The 20,160-nt window shown below is 35.0% G+C and overlaps 1 protein-coding gene across 1 annotated transcript; it reads left to right on the plus strand.

Moving 5' to 3' along the window:
* Positions 1–2,890: 2,890 nt before the first annotated feature.
* LOC118740068 lies at positions 2,891–3,809 on the plus strand. The gene is made up of 2 exons (XM_036471561.1): positions 2,891–2,903; positions 2,970–3,809. Exons 1-2 carry the CDS (start codon positions 2,891–2,893, stop codon positions 3,689–3,691), a joined length of 735 nt encoding a protein of 244 aa, XP_036327454.1. The 3' UTR covers positions 3,692–3,809.
* The last annotated feature ends 16,351 nt before the right edge of the window (positions 3,810–20,160 follow it).

Consider the following 20,160-nt stretch of genomic DNA (forward strand, 5'->3'; position numbering starts at 1 on the left):
GGTGAAACCGGCCCTGAATGTTTTATTCGTCACAGTTCGGGCTCACCCGAATTAGATGGAAAGGTTTTCTTCAAATCATTTCGAATATATAAACACAGATATTTTGTAATAAAACTTGCCTGTTTGTTAAATATTTGGTGAAATATGAAGAAGACTTGTCGGTTTCAAATATTATGGGCATTCATATAACGTGATAAACTGCCGATAGACCTGATCAAATTATAACATCCATATAAATAAATCGGAAAACACTATAAGTTACTATAAGTTCAGTTTATTTAGTTCCTGCTATTTTGCAAATCACAATTGTATTAATGGTTATTGTTAAGTGTGAATCACACGGTGTTACAGATGGAAACAAACAAGTCTCTGCCAAAAATATGAGTGCGATATTTCGAACAGTTTTGACAATTTTTCTTTTGTTTAATGTTTATTACTTTCTTTTTATAAAAGTATAGCCTACAAAATAACGTTGCTTTTTAACATCTTCCATACAAATTAGGTTCTAAATTGTTTTAAATTCAAGGAGACGCCTAGCACCAGCACACATTGTTAAAAATAAACGCTACGGTTTACTTGCTCAAACTTACATTTTATAATGCTAAAATTTAAGGGCATAACTAAAATTTGTCTGAATAAAGTTTAAAAGTTTGGTGGAAATAGGTTAATTTTATTTAATTTTTGCACAAAGGGAGAAATTTGGATTTATATTTCTTGGGAGATAGTGAACTACATATGCATACTTTTATAAATAATTTACAAATATTAAGTAAAGGTAAAAATATCTTAAGCCGCATGGAAATATTCAAAACTTATATTAAGGGTCTGCAGTAAATATTTTTTTTTTCTATCATGTTCAGTTTACAAATTAATTTAAAATCTATTTCATAGAAACCCCGGGTTTCATCGTGCACAGTGTTAGGGATGTGCAGGACTTCGAGAATACCCCTAATTTATTTGTACACCATAATAAATTTTTCCACCTCTTCACACCACGTAGTAATAAGTTACCGATTGGCTCAAATAGCAGAAACTGATATTTATATAACATCTGGCAGCGCTTCTGGCACCGAAGAAAGTGGTGAACAAAGAAACGTAACAATTTGAGTGAAATAGACAATCGTCGCAAACCGGAGAATCATTCTCCTGTTTCAGACATTTCGTCTTTCGTTCGACTTTTATCAAGGTATGCGTTTTCGGCAGGCAAAACGAAATGTGACCAAAGAGTCGGAAAATTAGAAATTTATGCTTGATGTAATTTCAAATATTTTGCAAGCAATGCGTTTAATACACCTGTTAACTACTCTAATTATATCCACATTTTATATGAAAGGCTTTATGCTGCGAATATTTTTACTTTTACAATACGTTCGATTTCGGCAATTTTTCACATACGCACATACATACACACCACGATTTTTTTTTTCACTGCAATAGAGCCGCTCGGATTACAGCTGCCAAGAAAATTTTCGCGATTAGATATGTACAAAACATATTTCACAAATATTTTATCGCTATTTGAACAGGAGTTCGTTATTTTGAAGCCGCTTACCTTTTCAACTCAAAATAAATCGCTTTTATAACATATTTTTTACATTTTTATCGGATGAAACAAATTGGAAATCTCTACAATGAAAAGTGAACGCACAGCACATAAAAGGATGGAGAGTTGCCGTTGCGACCAAAATAGGTGCTAACGGACTAATCATGATAATTGAGGTCTGCTTTGAAATATTGGACGGCGTAAAACTTTTTACAACAAATTTGATTTGAATAAAATTTCTTGAGAACTCGGGAAAAATAGCAATGTGGAAAAATAAAAGCTCTAGGGCTTTATTATCTGTTTAATTATATTAAATTTTCCACACTGGCAACCTCTACCGGCCCTTTTCGAAAAGTAGATAGCAGCTGCCATCGGCCTACCCGAACAGCTGTCATCGTTTATTTACTCTCCATGTTTCCCCTCTTTGAGAATTTGTTTTTGTGTACATTTGTCGTAGCTGTCACAATTGCTTACATCAACCGAGTAGGAGAAATTTTAGAGAAGATTTTTGTAATTCTATTTTGATGCTCACTTCGCTGATGAGAATCAGATATGTTACTTATAGAGTTTTGTTGATTTGAAAAAAAAGTGGCATGAATCGTATAAGAAAAATAAAATAAAATCAAGGAAAAAACTTCAAACACGTACATATTTTAATAACTAATAAAAGTTCAATATTCCTCCATGGTTTAGACATTTTGTTATGTGTAAAAAATTGAAGATTTTCGTTTTTTGTATATACTTATGTATACATTTTTAAATTCAATAATACTTTCACAAAAATCAACGATTTTTAAATTTTTAATCATATAATCTTTTTATAAATCGTACATTTTTACTATTTAACACAATTACACTACGTTTACCATCCAAAAATAGAATATTAAGAAAATCGACTCTTCTGACATGTTTTATCCTATTCGGATTTTTTACGCTTACATGAGAAATGTCATCGCCGCGTGGAATGAGCAATATTCGCCCCTATTCCGATTGTCGGAACGACAGTCGTTCGTCGAAATCTGAGATTTTTTATTCCTATTATCCTTTCGAAATGACGATGTATTGAAAACGTGTTAAAACCTGTCGTTAATGTTTTTATTTACGACATAATTCAACGACCGACAGTCGATTCGAACGACTTACGACAGCCACAATAGATGATTGCATTCTATCATTCAACTATCATCCTTGTCTGAGGGCCGCTTAAATTAACGGTAACTGCCATCAAAACAGTGAATTTCACTTTTATTTTATTGAGCAGTCTAGTTTCCTATCATTCTTGGCTCTATTTTGTGTTTTTGGTTATATTAAAACGTTTATCAGGAATTATTTACATATTTACCATCAATGAATCTAACAGGTAAAATTGTTATTAGAATTCGACAAATAAAGGTGTTTTATCATATTCTTCATATTCATTAAATAGATTGCAATTCCCCCATCGCTCCCTTCCCGCCGTTGATCATTAGGGATTACGGCTTCGATTTTGATTGTGCCAGCAGCGATGATGATCCTGATGATAACACCACACTAACGCCCTTGTTGCGTCGCATTACTGCTTCACCAAAATTGCTAACTCCAAAATCCGCATTGGCATCGCCAATAACAGCAGTGTTAGCTACAACGCCAACAACCATCAATGGGCGACTTGCACCACCCCAATTGCCGGAGCACTGCGGCAAATCGCCACAACGTCGTGGCTCACCGCTGGCCGGTTTTCGCCGTTTGCGTTCGCCACACAGCTTTATGCGTACACGTCTTCAGGTGCCAACACAATGTGATTTCGGTGCAAAAAACCCCAGTAGTCCCTGCAGTGATAGGGGTAATAGTAAAAAAGCGAGTAACTTAGCTTCACGCCGTCGTTGCTGTCAACTGCGTTTAAAGGAGGTACAACGTCGTTATGCAAAGCCATTTGAGGTGCATGCTGTGCCGAAACCTTTAAGTCCGCGTGTTGGCTATTTGTTACGACGAGTAGGCATGATACGTTACAGATCGTTGTTTCAAATGGAGGAAGTGGATTATGTGGTGTTTCGAACGCTGAGCGAACGAGACTTGCAAATGTTGGGCATTGGGGACGCAAGCGATCGTGGAGAAATTTTAAAAGCTGTTTTGCTAGCGGATGTGTTGATTACGGAGTTGGAATCTTAAGTGCGCGATAGCTGAAGTTTAAGGGATTTGTTTAGGGGATAATATGGTAAAATGAGTTTGTTCAAAAAATATGTATGTATTAAGAGGCATTTATGTTTGATTATAAGTCCATTTTCATATCAACAGGTTATTGTATTAGAAGATAAGTATTTTATTATGTAAAAACTGTACGCCAAACTATAAAGTAATTTAAAAGTAATGAAATTTCAAATAAAATGTACGCTTAAGCTTAAGCGAACAATTTCGTACTTAAGATGTTGAACATCTTGGAAAATATGTAAGCGTGATTTTATAAATCCGATAGAGACTAACTTAAAGCCGGGCTACTCACGGTATCTGACGGGTGCCATCCGCACGGATCTCATCCGATTCCCACTGTCATAAAAAGCTGGGGTGAAAGATTAGATTCGTGCGAATGGCATCCGTAGGATACATTACTGTTGTTATTGTTGAAGCGGCTACTTAGCCCTGCCTAGATCGGCTTCGCTCTAAATCGTTGTTGTCGCTCAACTAATGGGAGACCCGGGAAGTGCGCAAATCAAACTAGACCTGTCCATAGGGATAAGGTCGTTAGTTGAGTGGTGTTTTGCGTCGTATGTGAAGAAATGCCGTCAGTCATGAGGTGACTCTCCGCATGTCGAGTACTCGTTGGACATATCTGCGTTTTTTCTGCGCAGGTAAAAGTTTCGCCTGCTGCAGTATCAAGAGGGAAGTTAGGCTATAGCGAGGTGAGTCTTCCGGAGTAGATAAAGTTCTGTCTCGTACACGTCAGGTGGCTGTGTACCCGAAACGGCATTCACAGGTCGGGAGTCGGTGTTAATCGACACTGTGAATGTCGTTTATGGCCTGTCGGTACGCTGTCGGGACCAGAAGTTGTTTTATAAACCTCTGGACTTAGTCCGCTGGTTCGTATAGATACCTTCTGACGTGCCTATGTGCCTCTGCGGCAAGCAGGTGTCTGTTCGAGTGCCTACGTCTGTGGTATCCTACTAGAATTTGGTTGCAAAGCATTGTATTGTGCTCCTTGACGGGAAGCATTTGGGCCTCGTTGTGTAGATGGTGTTTTGGCGATATCAGAAGGCATGCTTTAGTTGACCAGAGTGCCGTGCTTTGTCAGGTATATAGCTTCATCCACTGCGTCCTGCTAATCCCCGGCGACCACTGCACAGTTTAGAACCTGCCGGCGAATTTCGTTGTATGTCGGCAACTACGTTTCTTTGTCTTTGCCCCAGGTGCTGCTGGTTAGCGACTTGAGAACCTTATTGCGGCTCTGTACTCTATCGACAATTGCGGTTGTGTGCGCCGAGAAAAAGGGCAGACCGTCGAAGGTAGCGCCGAGTATTTAGGGGCTGTTCACATACGAAATTGGTTCGCCGTTGGGGATTTCGTAGGGGAGAGGGCCTCACCTCTCCTGGAAGTAACTGGAAGTTTACTTTCCAGCACAAGTCATCAATCATGAAGAAAAAAAATATTTGAATAAATTGGATGTAAGTCCTATGAATAAATCGCCCTAATTTTTTTGAGTTGATCGCACTTTAAATCTCGGAGTGCGATATCTTCATTACTAAATATTTTCCGAACTAATTCTGGCTATTTCTGACAAATTCGGACTCTGTGGGATCGCAACCGGTGTCAAAAGCCTATGACAGATCCAACGCTACTAGAACTGGGCGGTTTCCGCAATGATGAGAGTGGACGTAGAAAAATTGAGGACCCCATTGCATATTCCGTCTGAGGCTTTACCGATGGCTACCTGAACCTCACTGCCGATGTAAGCAAGAGGCGCACTGGGTGTTGGCAGATTTGCAGTTTTCTGGACACTCGGATGTTTAGCTTTGTCCACCGTAGGATGCAGCGTGAACTGTCGGCTAAAATAGCTCGCGCATCGTTCCGAGTCCGACGAGAAAGAGATATCGACTCTATCATCGTGCTTTGTCCGGTTGGTCAGTGACTTTACCGTTGAACTGAGCTTGTGCACACCAGAGGTGAAATCGCAAGTATTCAAATGCTTATTCCACCTCAATGCAAGGATCCTCTTGCTAACAGCGCTATAAACGCGTCGCTTTATATCGTGCATCGGTGAATGAAAGGAATATGTACGGCCAACCATTCTCTAGTCGTGCAGGAGCGTTATAGGGGGACGATATCCTAGAAGGAACTGCTGCGATAACATCGTATAGTGCTCTTTCACCGTCAGCATTTGACTATCGTCATGGCGGTGATACTCGAACAACACGAGATTTCCGGTAGAAATTCTGGGGTTTAACAGGTCTGCCTAACTTACTATGTGGCAGCGGAGAGAGTGTGGCCATGTAGAGGTTTAACAGCGTCGGCGATACCTTGTTTAAATCTACGTGGCTTGGATTTAACTTTTCGGAATTCAAGTAAAGATTAACGTCCACACAGATTTTTTGTTATCCAACATTTTTTCCTATTTCAAAGTAGCGAGTCTGGAATGATTTCGCAAAGGGTGGCTTGGTAAAGCATGTCGAATGCCTTCGACAAGTCGAATAGCGACTAGAACTGTCCTATCACTAGGTCGACGTTGGTTCAGACCCACATTTACCTGTGTGGTAATGGCGTTTAATGCTGTTCTCGTGCTGTGCATTTTCCGTGAACATACTTGTGAACTAATTATTGCTTTTCAAAATTCACAATTTCCGACGGAAGGATTAAAGGTTTCAAGTCTTTAATATCTTGTCACCACAAACCATGGCTCTCACCACAAACCATGGCTGCCACGCTGCTATATCGAGGACATTCAACCAGCCGAAAAGAGACACCTTTCCCCATTAAGGGACCGTTTATCCCAACTACGTATCTTCATATCATACTCCGTGATCGTTATAAAAAGTTAATGTTCTCATCTGTAATTTTCAGGTACTTTGGGATTCATGCATGAAAAGTGAGCTAAAGCTCCGACACGAGTTTCAGTATAAATTCTTCAGCTAGAGTTCACTTCAACTGGGTAAGAATTGAGCCTGAGATTAAGCTTACTTTTTATGTATGAGGCCCTTTATTTCACGTGGTAGGTCTGAAACCTATGCGCAACCGTATGGTGAGGTGAATCCACTTTTATATAGCAGTCGAAGGCTCTGTAGCTAGTGCTGTTATATTTCCTAGGTAGTATAATTATTTATGTATAATTATATTCCCTTTTAATAAATAAATAAAATAAATATAGCAAGGCAGACAACCCTAGCGACTTATGTACTTACTATGTAAACCCTCTCTTTCTGCCGTGACCCAAGACTGCACCCGATTTGATTATTGCATGTGTTGATCAGGTGCACGGGCTGTGCGAGCCATTATAAACAAATTTAAATTAAATTTATTTAAAAAAAGTAGAAGAAAGAAATTCAAAATTAATCACCCTGTTTAGGCTTCATTTCATCTGGTATTATTCGCAGCGTTTTTTTTTGTTATTTTTCAAACGTTTATTTCTTTTGAGAACCTCTAAATTTACCTGCGATCAAGTGGAACTTCGAAAAAAGAAATAATTTACATAAAGAAAGGTTAATTCGCTCTAGGCTCAAATATCATTATTAGAAAAGTTCAAAAAACTCTAGGCGAAAACTGGTTTTGAAGATTTTGTTCATATTTTATTTTTCGTCTTTTAACCGCCTTTGTGTGACCAACAAGAAGAAAATAACATTTTTATTGAAATGAGCTGCTTTATTTATTTTTCATTTTCCGTTTCTTAATACTTTATTTTCTGATTTATTAATTTTTTCTCTTGTTCGTCGCGCCTTTCAATAACTTGTTGCTGTAAATTGTTTACTTATGCTGCCGTAAAATTTTAAATTTCAACCATTTGCTGCGATGACGAAGGCCTAACACTTAGAACGAAGCGAACAAATTTTAAAAATATTTAAAATCTAAAAAAATTGATATTTTTATCAAAAAAAAAAATAAATAAAAATAAACGCGTACAACAAGTTTTACAATCGCGTTGAACCCAGTCTGGTTAGATTTAAATCCACCAGATGCGGTGACGCCATTGCTTATACTAATATATGGACAATACATCCCTACGTACATACGACTGCAACTGTTGCTTTTGCACAAAATATTGTGCGTGTTTTTTTTATGTACATTTATGATTGCAATTGGAAATTTGCAAGTTTTATTGCTGTTATTGTTATTTAAGAAAGGAGTCAATGACAAGGTAAAAAATTCAATTCGAATGGGAATTAGAGAATTAGATATCACGGACTAATTGGAATTGAATATAGATAAAAATTTCTGCTATTCTGATAAAGCAAGTATCAGGGTTCGTATTTGCACACACATGCGCAGCACATCCTAACATTTTACGCTCACACACGTGTGCTGTGCATATAAAAAATTAAAAACGTGCTCACATCACATGTTTGTGCTGTTTGGTAAAAAGCACGGGCACATGTGTGTACTTTATTTTTATTAATATAAAGCACACGCACATGTGTGTGCTTTGCGTAGAGAAACTTATACACTTCGATTTCTATCTCAAATCTTAAAATAATTTTTTAATATGTTTTCTGTCATATAAAAAACAAACAACATCTCACTTTTTATTGAATTGTCTTTCAAAAAATAACGTTTAATAAACAAATTCTTTTAAAAATATATTATGTGCATGTGCATGGGCTGAAATTTGTACAAAAATCGGCTCACACACATGTGCATGTGCTTAATAACAAACAGTACCCACCAAACAATTTTTGTTGCCGGCAATAAGAAAACGTTTCGCCCTCGGTAACAAATTTATTGCCGGTAATATTGCCATCGTGTCGATTTCCTATTACCAGTCGCTCTAAAACGTCCGCCGAAGGCAACTCGCCTGGGCGAGTCGTTTTCTTATTACCTGAATGAGTCCTTTTCGTATCGCTTCAGGCGATTTTTGGAATAATTTTATTCTTTTTAATACTTAATTTATTTTTTTGTACCAAATTGCAACTTACAATCGGAATTAATTCATTTTCTCGCTGTGCGACTTCCTATTTTTTCAATCTTGTCCTTGGGCATAATTTGGATGCTTTTGGCCAATACTATTGACGCCATATTCATAAGTTTCGGAATTTTTGAGAACTTTTTTATTCAAAATTGACATGAACGAAGTGATGTTGCCGATTTGTCACCACAGCAATAAATCGCTGAGTCGCCAATTTGTTGCCATTGGCGATTGTTGCTTATTTCTCATGTTTTGCATGGTGGGAAGCACACGCACATGTGTGTGCTTTGCGCAGAGAAACTTATACACTTTGATTTCTATCTCAAATCTTAAAATAATTTTTTAATATGTTTTCTGTCATATAAAAAACAAACAACATCTCACTTTTTATTGAATTGTCTTTCAAAAAATAACGTTTAATAAACAAATTCTTTTAAAAATATATTATGTGCATGTGCATGGGCTGAAATTTGTACAAGAATCGGCCCACACACATGTGCATGTGCTTAATAACAAACAGCACACACTTTTCTGTGAGCAGAGTTTCCCAACAAGCAAAATAAACTTAAAGAAAGTTTTTTTTATGTTTTCAATTATAAACATTAAGCTTACAAAACGTTGATTTTTTGTTTATAAAACGCTTGAGAGTAAGCGTAATATAATCGAAAAGGAACATTGGTTACAAGCGTAGAAATATAAACTTGTAATAAATGTTCAAAAGAAAGCTTTTTATAACCGTAAAAGTGTAAACTTATAATAAAGGTTCAAAAAAAGTTGTTTATAAGCGTATGAATATAAACTTACTAAAAATTTTCAAAAGAAAGCTTTTTATAAACATTTTTATAACCCTTTATTTAAAGATATTTCATTAAAAACTCATACATAGATTGCTTAACATCTAGAAACTAAACGAAATGCGAATTTTCGGCGGACTCATCTACAGTCGCGAAAATATAAATAGGGAATAGACATTTTAGCATACAAATTCACGATAACACACAAAAATTAAGCATAAAAAAGTTAATTATTACATCTTGTTGCGTGCTTTCAATTACATGCGGGTTTTGGCAAATTGAAAAAAAGAACTTCGATGCAGCTATATATTCCGCTTCATCGCCGCCATTCTCATTGATGAACTTTTCTGAAGAAAATTTAATACATTTGTAATTGAATGTTAAACTAAGAAAGGATACGGAGAACTCATCATTTGAAGACTCGAATGCTCCACCGATTAGCGCAGCGGGTCCTGGATTGGATTTTTTTTTACCGCATCTGTTTTATTAAATTTTTTCTTTTAATAATATATTTTAAAAAACGTAAACACGTCACTTACGATTGAAAAAATGTTTTATTTACTACGTCATGTCGTTGGCATTTGCATTTCATTTATAAGTTTAAGTTATTTATAAACATACGCTCACAAAACTTGATAAAGGTTTATTTGAAAAAACTTTTAATAAGCTTAATATTAAAAATGCTTATTTAACGCTTATTATAGCAAACTTACTGTAAGTTATTTTTAAAAACATTTACTGAAATGCTTGTTGGGTTGTTTTTCACTTATACACACACATATGTATGAGCAGTGAGTACAAGTTGAATGTGTTTCTGGCGTGTGTGTGAGCAGAGCATGTGTGTGCAAATACGAACCCTGGCAAGTATTGAATTTCTAATCTGATTGTGATGCATATTTAAAATGTAATTAAGTATATATTTATGAACACTTAGACAATTAATAATATTAAAGGCTGGACATATTTTTTTTTGTAATCTAAAACTGAAAAAAATGTTCGCTATTAAAAACTGGACATAAAATTTTTATTGTTTAAGAGATGGAAATACACTTTTAGAATTTTATTAAATGAACTAAGTTTTTGATAACTTAGAATCTGGACTTACTAAGCTGGTTAATTAAACATAGTTGTTTTGTAACTAAAAGACAGACCTACATTTTAGATCATCTAAAATTTTAAATTAATTTTTGGTAATTTTAAAATTGGACAGCAATTTTCGACCGTTGAAGAACTGGACATAATATTTTTGATATTTGAAGAATATACATAAATTTTTGGTAATTTAAAAAGTAAACATACGTTTTTGGTAATTTAAGAACTGGACTCAAATTTCTTGACATTGGGGGAATATACATACAATTTTGGTAATTTAAAAGCTGGACATAAATTATTTGGTCATTCAAAGTGACGCATACATTTTGTTCTGAGTTTAAAACTTGCATACAGTTTTGGTCATTTGAGAACTGGACAGACATTTCTGAATATTTTTGGTCTGCACATGCATATTTACATGTATATATGAAGATTTCAGGAAAATATCTAAAATTTAAGGAAAATATCTAATAAACTTTTGGTAATTTAAAAAGTGATACAAACTTTTCGTAATTAAAAAGCGGGACATAAATTTTTGATCGTTTGGGAAATGGAAACACATTTTTGGATATGTTAGAAACTGTACATAAAGTTCTGCTCATTCTAAACTGGACATAACTTTTTGGTAACTGATGGTTAGACGTAAATTTTAGATCACTTAAAATCTGACATTAATTTATAGTTATTTAAAACTGGACATACATTTTTTTTAAATTTAAGGTATATACATATATAAATTTTTTGTAATGTAGAACCAGAATATAAATTTTTTAAAATTTAAAAAAATTTACGTAAATTTCGCGTAAAAACTGGATATAAATTTTTGGATATTTAAAAAGTGTACATAAATTTTGGCCCTTCAAAATGGCGCATCAGTTTTTTGTGAGATTTTAAAACTTGCATACAGTTTTGGTAATTTAAGAACTGAACAGAATATATGTATAAAATGAATAATGGAAAGTGGATATTATGTCCTGTTTTTAAATTAGCAAAAATTGATATTTCCTTTTTTACATTCAACATTTCATATAAGAAAGGTAGTGCATATGTATCGTCTTGGGAACAATTTTTGGTGCGGGATTATCGGCTTTTAAATTTTACTTTGATGCGGAGCAAGGTAACCATGACAGGTTTGAAGCTTCGAAAGCATTTGGCTTTTACCAGGGACAACCACAAACTTAGCACGAAATTCCCAAGCCGGAGTGACTGGATTCGGAGAGATACAATGCTTGGAAGAAGATGACCTTCTGTACAGATGGATAAAGAAAAAATGCCGGGTAGGTGTAAATATTCACATTCAACATTTCTGTCTGTGGCTTACCTTTCACCTTCGGTGGGTGGTATATCTGCCATGAAAATGCTGGTAGATGCCTCCATTTGTGTAACAACATCAATACATACAACACAAATTGGCAGACCAGACGTACTTACAGATAGGCCTTCAAATTCATGAATCGATGGGTACATAATTAACACTTTCACCACTAACCTTGTGGAACTTGTATGACTCTGTTCCTAGTCTCAAGATTCGGATGTGATCTCGTACTCTGATTTATCAGCTATCTGCACTGATGGCTCGACAGAGCTCTCACTTAGCCTCAGTTTTCGTCTGCAAGATCACTGCAGCATTTTTCAAGCTGAACTGACAGAAATCAACGAAGCTGATCGATTCTCCTATTAATTTGCATGCAGTAACTATCTGTTCGATTGCCAGGCAGCTATTATAGCACTTACTTGTGATAAATCTACATCAAATGTTATCATGGAATGTAGACGTACTCTAAATGAGCTTTCAAGCAGTTACGTCTCTGATTTTGTAAGGGTTCCAGGTCATAAAGACATCCTGTGCGACTGTGTTGCTGACAGATGCACTAGCATGGAAAGGTACCTTACTCTCTGCAATCAGTACCACTCATAATGCTATCTTCATGCAAACTCTGGCTGGAAAATAAATTTATGGAAATACAATATGGTCTGCGGAACTCACGTGCTGGATAGCATAGCAAGATATATCTGGCCTAAGTATGATTAACGATTTCCTACGATTGGAGAGACCACTGGAGTTATTGGAGTTATCAACGGGCGCCGCCTGATAGGAACCCACGCTTATTATAATGGGTTTGCAATTAAACGATTACTGTCATTGCAGCTCGCTTTGGTGGGGGCTTGTCGATGCTAGTTTCTCCACTATTCTTTTGAATGTCTAACTGAACTGGATTCGGCCAGTATCAGCGCTTTTGTGAGCTTCATCACAGCTAAAAATTGGTTCTATTTCTAAGATAAGAGGATGAGGCAAGAATTCTCTAATATGACATCATATTCCTGTGCTGGATGAGGGCGGAAAAGATAACTTACCCAACCTGGTCCAAGTTCGTTTAAGTTCAGTTTAGGCTCATACTTTTTAAAACTAAACGAACTTTTAAGGGTAAACCTCCTCGCATGGGCACTCAAACCGATTCAACTAACACCCCTCCTCAAGGTACATTGAACAGGTAGTATCAGTAGAGCAGCTGATTTGATTTATTTTCAAATTATTTGGTCTCGAAAATGTCAAATATTTTAAATTTTTTCTCACAAAAATTCTGAATTGTTAAAATCCATTTGCATGTAAAACCTTTTTCCATACAAAACAAGCGATTGAATAGCAGCTTTTGGAACGTTCGCCCAACTCAGCAGCACAACCGCTGATTACTGGCCCTTGTAAAGGATGGATCAATGCTTCGAGAAGCCAACAAATTTACTAGGAAAGAAAGTTACATTAATTTTTATTTTTTCCAATTTCAATTTTTTATTTTTTATAATTTTTTGTATTTCACATGGCACGCTTTGATTTAGAAGAAAAAATTCAGAACAGTTTTTGACACTTTCACACAGAAGCAACAACAAAATACACGCAAATGTTGTCTTTGCTCTACTGATACTACCTGTTTAATGTGCCTTGCCCCTCCTACTTTTCTATTGCTCCGTAATTTCGTTTCGATTACAATTAATGTCCCCCCTATTTAACTTAATAGGGCCATTCTGGCTAAGGTAGTCTTTTGTAAAAGTATGTTCACATATAAATATTATCTCAATCAAAGCTCGTTAAGCTTGTAACGGAATTTCCTGAGTGCTGGGCGTAGCTCTCGGTTGTCCAGGGTCCTGTAAGGAGTAAACACCCTATCTCCTCAAGAAATTAGAACGCACCCGCTTCTAGTTTACAGCCTCTTTATGCGCTATAATCTCGCTATATCTACTCTCTAAAGTATAGAACTAGAGTAGGTTTAAACCCTACAGCTAGGACCAGTCTCAGTGGTTAAAGCCCACTTCGAATATACAATAATAGTCTCGGAGGTTTGATCCCTCTTCAACTACCCGTGTGACCCACGTTGCGACGCGTGCCACGTATGCCTAGCTAATGAAATGCTTGTTAGCACCGCTCCTTTTATACCATTTTTGTCCATCCGCAGACAGTTATCCTCATTACAATTGTTTGTGCTTTATACATTTTATGTAGGTATTGTATGTTGTAGGTATTTCTTATACTGTGCATACAAAGTAATAATTCAAAATATATTAGTGGATACGCATATATATAATAATTCAAAACATAAGTGTACATATATATATATTTGTACATGTGTGTATACAATTTCAAATCAACAATTCAGGGTAAATAGTACAAAGGATATATATGTATGTGTATATAAAAGTTGTTGTGGGGCCCAGGGCCACAGGATCCGGGGTCCTCACAAGCTCGAAAATGAGGATAATCTACTTAAATGTAAACTTAGTATAAGACAAATGAAAGGCCGATGGCAAGATAATTCGAAATACTTTTATTATTCTAGTACAAAGGCTCAGAAAAAAGCATTCTCATTCACCAGTCGTGGTGAAGCGGTATATCATTTAGCTGACGTCACTCCAGCAGTCGCAATGGCTAAGTGAGCAAAGCATTGGCATGCCATACCAGAGATCCGAGTTCGAAATCTCGGGCTGCGACTTTTCTTACCATAATTTTTTCTCTTTTTATTTAATAGATTTCATTGCCTTAAAAAATATATATACATTTTTTTAACTTAACTTAAGTTTAAGAAGCTTATTTTATTTTGTTTAAATTTTTATTTTATAAGACGTTATTGTGTTTCATTAAATTTTCAGAAACGTATGTATGTATTTAATTTTTTTCTCTCTTTTAATAAAATATTTATAATATTTTTAGTTTAATTTTCTTTTTGGTTTTAGTTTTTATTGTTTTAAGAAGAAAAATATATGTACCTTTTAAACTCATTAAATTTTAAGGATCTTATTTTATTTACTTTTTGATTATATTTTTTAATTTTTTGTTTTTGTTTTAAAAATAAGAAAATATATTTTTCTAATCTCATTTAACTTTTAAAATATTTGAATGTACATATATTTGCTTGATTAAAAAAATATACATATATGTATTAGATTTGATTAAATTTTTACAAATATATGTATTTTATTTTTTTCCTATTTTGTATTAAATATTTTTGGTTTTTTCAATTTAATTTTCTTTTTTGGCTTTATATTTTATTGTTTTAAAAAGAAAAATATACTGTTTTATTTTACTTATTTTATAACTATTTTTTTACCTTTTTTAATTTAAGTTTCCTTTAATTTTTAGATTTTGATTTAAAAAGAAAAGTATATATATATTTTTATACCCGAGCGCACTTGTGCATAACGGTATTATAACTTTGTTCACATAACGGTTGTTTGTAACAGGCAAAACAAATCGAGATAGATATAGACAAATGTATACATAAATGATCAGAATGAAAAGAGAAATCGATTAAGCGGTGACTGTCTGTCCGTCCGTCCGTCTGTCCGTCCGTCTGTGCACACGATAACTCGAGTAAAAATTAAGATATCTTAACGAAACTTGGTACGTGTACTTCTTACGGGCGTAGGACGGATGGTATTGAAAATGGGCAAAATCGGACTGTAACCACGCCCACTTCCCATATAACTGTAATTTTCTGAAATACGAAAACTGCGATATTTTACTAACTACTGAAGATTATTCACTCAAAATTGACATTTACAATAATTTTTAGACGAAAAAACAGAATATTATAAATTTTTGGAAAATGGGCGTAGCCACGCCCACTTATGGTTACATGTGTATATCTTGGTAACCCCTGCACCAATTTCTTTCAAACTTGGCACAGTTGTTAGCCTGGCTACAGCATACCAAATGGCCGCAAATTTTTAAAATCGGGCAATAGCCACGCACACATCCCATATAACGGTAATTTGGAGAAATACGAAATTTTCGATAAATCAGTACATGCAGAAGCTAATTTATTCAAAATTGATGGTTGCAATAATTCTTTACCAAGAAACATGTTTATGATCAAATTTTGGAAAATGGGCGTGGTACCGCCCACTTATGATCACATATATGTATCTCGGTAACCGTTCTACCAATTTATACCAAACTCGTGTGGTTATTGTGCTTGCCACATAAAAGCAAAACGTTGAAAATGATTGAAATCGGACTAAAATTGAGGCCGCTTTTCATATAATGGTAAATTTCAGAAATGCTTGAAACTTCAATATTTCGAAATTTAAGGACGCTAATTTACTCAAAATGGATACACCCCGGTTTACGGGGTAGCTTTCGGAAAGGTTAAAATCATATATTTAATACTTGCGCCGGGTATTTAATGTTCGGCTCTGCCCGAACTTAGACTTTCTTACTTGTTTATTTTGTAATCCCTATCACATAATTTATGTACAACATAAAATATTATATATTATATATGTATGTATATTTATACAGGACAATCACGCCGATTATACTACATCCAAATATTAATTACAACTGTAACTGAAGCTGTCGGAATGGACGTGATCCCGAGCAGCCCAATAGCTGAGTTTACTGGCTAGGTAGGTGGTCTGAAAGGACGAGTTTCAGAGCCACACCACCTAGGCGATCGGAAAAGACTATGTTCTAAGCCGCAGCTTCGCGTCAGGGTTTTCATTTATGAATCAAACTACCAAGTAATATATTTTCGGTCGGAAAGGACTAGTTTCCGAGCCGATCTATTTCCAGAGCCGCGCTGGTTGGGGGGATGAGAAGGACTAGTTCCACGCCGAGACCCACCAGCGCTCTCGTACGTATGTATATATGTACGCACATATACTAAGGTAATTAATCTTTAGAACATTTAACAGATCTACTTGTATATACTGACTTTTGAAAATAAAAAATTCACTGCGTAATTAGTTTATTTATTCATCGCTGAGAAGCTGGTATAACGAGTAAATACTTCAAAGCATTCAATTAGTATTCAAATCAGCAGTCAAATCAAATAAAATTGTTAAGCTGCTTTTACAAAACGTTTTTATCAATATACATAAGTACTTAAGTATGTATGTAAATAAATATGTATGTGTAATTTTTATTAGCTTTTTTTGGGTTTCTGTGTTACTGGATCGAAGAAGCGACCTTGACCATGGCTTTGAGTTACTTCGGTTGCCATTTAACGAGTTTTCAAACGCGCACATTTATTTTGAAAAATTAGTTAAATATACATATGCACATACATATACACCAATTGTTTAAGAATTTAGCACAAAAATGCATTAATTACATATAAACAAACGAATGTGCGTTTGCATTTGTTAAAATGTAATTGTAATAGCCTTCATGGCGTTTTTAAAATGGGAGAACTGGTTTAAATTAAGTTTTCATAGATTTGTGGGTCATTGTCTTTGTTTTAGACAGAAGGTTTCATTGAATTGTTTTTTTTTTAATAAAAAATACTTTGTTTTTCTAATTTTGCATTGACTTGTCGTTTTTGCACGTGATCAGAAAAATATACATTCATACATATGTACATGTTGTATATGCATGCATTCTAGCACATGAATTTTTTGAGAGCTAAAAACTCATAAAATAGAATTATAATTCTATACTTAATAGTGCAACGAACGATAATTACGTAGCAAACTCATGTTTAATTGGCGTTAATATTTTTCAAAATGTAGATTACAGAGAGATGCAATACTTATGAAATGGTGATAGTAGGGATATCGGAATAACATCGATGCATCGAAAATATCGATGTTTTGTTTAGATGCATCGAAAATTTTAGACTCTATGTATAAATAGTCGATGTATCAATGCGTCAATGTTTTTTGAAAACTGACATCGCTAGTACATTGAACCGTCCTTGCAGTTTTTCCATTGAGCAAAAAAAGAGACTCCAGGTTTGACTAAAAGATTTTTAAATTAAATTCTTGAGGCCGTTTTAAATGAAAATTTTTATTGTGGAAAAGCAACAATAATTTGAAAAAATGGTAGAAGTGATAGCTATTTCGGAAATCACCACATTTCCTCATCAGACTTCTTTCAGTAGCATTCGAACCGACGATCCCACTGACTCAACCATCACTACATTTCCTCATCAGACTTCTTTGCTTTTTTTCCACTATTTTCATTTTTGTTATGCCCTGTGCATATGCAACTGGCTGAGTCAGTGGGATCGTCGGTTTGAATCCTACTGAAAGAAGTCTGATGAGGAAATGTGGTGATTTCCGAAATAGCTATCACTTCTACCAATTTTTTAAATTATTGTTGCTTTTCCACAATAAAAATTTTCATTTAAAACGGCCTCGAGCTCAATATAAATTGTTGAATATAAATTCTTGACTACAGGTTTGTTACCCATCTCATTCAAAAATATTACGTTTCGCATCTGAAATGATTTCCTTCATTAATTTAGATTATTTTTAGCCGTTTTTAATGGTCATACCCCACAATTTCTCTATATAAAAGTAAATTACTTTTTAAGTTATACATATGTATGTATAGCATGTTATGTTGTGAAATAACATCTGGAAAATCCTGTGCAAATCGGTGCATCGCCAAAAAAGGTAAAGTCCCTAGCATTGTTCTCTATCGGAAAAATATACCCTCGTTTTGTTCCCAAATCAAAAAATATTTAAAGGTCTCTCTAGGCACTCAAAAGTTTTCCATGTATTTTATTGAAAAATTTTTTTTTTAAGGCATACTGTAGACATCTTAAAAATCAATATTTTTTCGATCGAAAAACTCTGTTTCTCTTCAGGTGTCTTCCAATAATAAATAGTTTATTTTACCATTTTTTAATACTAACAATTTGTTCCCCCATTGCAATTATTGGGGGTTTTCGGGGGCTTACAAAAAATAGTTAATCTTAAAAAATGGTTAAATAAACAATTGGGTATTATTGTTGGAAGCCTCCGGAAGAGGAAAACAGTTTTCCAACAGAAACATATTAATTTTCATGAAATCTGTACCAACAATCGAGTTGCATTTCGTACTTTCAGGAGGAAATATTTTTTAATAGCATGATTCTGTGAACATTTCCTAAAAAAAATCGGTTAAAAGAGCAAAAGTCGCCCATAATTTTGGAAAAGGGTCAATTATCTAAATTTTCAAAAAGTCGGATCAAAGGGTATTTGCGCTTAAAAAGGCCCAAATTGCCCACACTGTCTCCGCGGGCACGCAAGGGATCTTTGGTCCCACGGTCGGTAAATGCGCAAGCTTTGTGGGATCTTCATGGAGATGTGAGGAAAGCAGTGTATTTTCCGTAATAAATAGAAAGAGAACGAAAAATGTGAGTGCGAAGAACTCGAAATGCTGGGGGATAGGAATATTTTAACCCTAATGGTCTGATTATGCATAATTCGCGTAACTTCTCACAACTTCGCATAAACTTTAAACTGTAATTTCGTATGTACTTTGCATGTATTTTGTATGTATTCCATTATCCATAAATTGGCAGTACTTTTAAAAACTTTGCGATCTGTTGAGTTTAGATTTTGCTTCACATTTTCTTAAGTTAAATTTTTATTTCACTGGTACAAATGGTTGTGCGAAGTTATGCGAAGTATGCATAATCATACCTTAAGTTAGGCCACTTACGTCAGGTTTAAAGAAAACCTCAAGTTTTTGGACTGGTGGACGCATCGGACCGTACTTCTGGGCATTAAATGACACAAAAATATTAATGACAAAGTTTGACATTCAATTCTGTTCAAGGTGGGATTTTTAAAATGGCAGACATTTCATATCTAATTCATGTCAATTCATAACTATGTATTTGGCGGACGGGCGACTTAGAAACTAGTCACTTTATTAAACTAACCCAAGCCCACTACTGCAGCATATTTATCGCCATAAATACTCTCGTGCGCTCACTCAATTGCTTGCAAGTCAATCCAACTACACACCATTTCAAAAGTCACCAGCCATTCTCATTCATATCGCTTGACGGCGTCGACCTCACACAATCCAGCGCATGTTGTTGCGTATACGTAACATGAATTTCAACTTCACCACAACGATACATGGCAACTCTGTACATAGCAACGCACAGTTAATAAAATCACAAGCAAATGCTCGTTGAGGCTTCAGTCGTAATTCGTGCTTCGTCGTGGCAGCAGCAATACTAGCAGCTAATAGTTAATAAGCGGATAGCAAAAATAACACCAACAAAAAAAAAACGGGCGGAAATTTAAATTTCGAAATAAAGGCGTGAAAAATAATAATACGATCGGAAAAACAAAAATTTTAGCAAAACAACAATACATAACCAAAACAAAGTTTTAATAAAACAACAAGAAAAAACAACGAAGATAAACTAAACAGC

This window comes from Rhagoletis pomonella, unplaced genomic scaffold (assembly GCF_013731165.1).
Source record: "Rhagoletis pomonella isolate Grant_MI unplaced genomic scaffold, Rhpom_1.0 Rhpom_scaffold_00005, whole genome shotgun sequence".
Classification (NCBI taxonomy): domain Eukaryota; kingdom Metazoa; phylum Arthropoda; class Insecta; order Diptera; family Tephritidae; genus Rhagoletis; species Rhagoletis pomonella.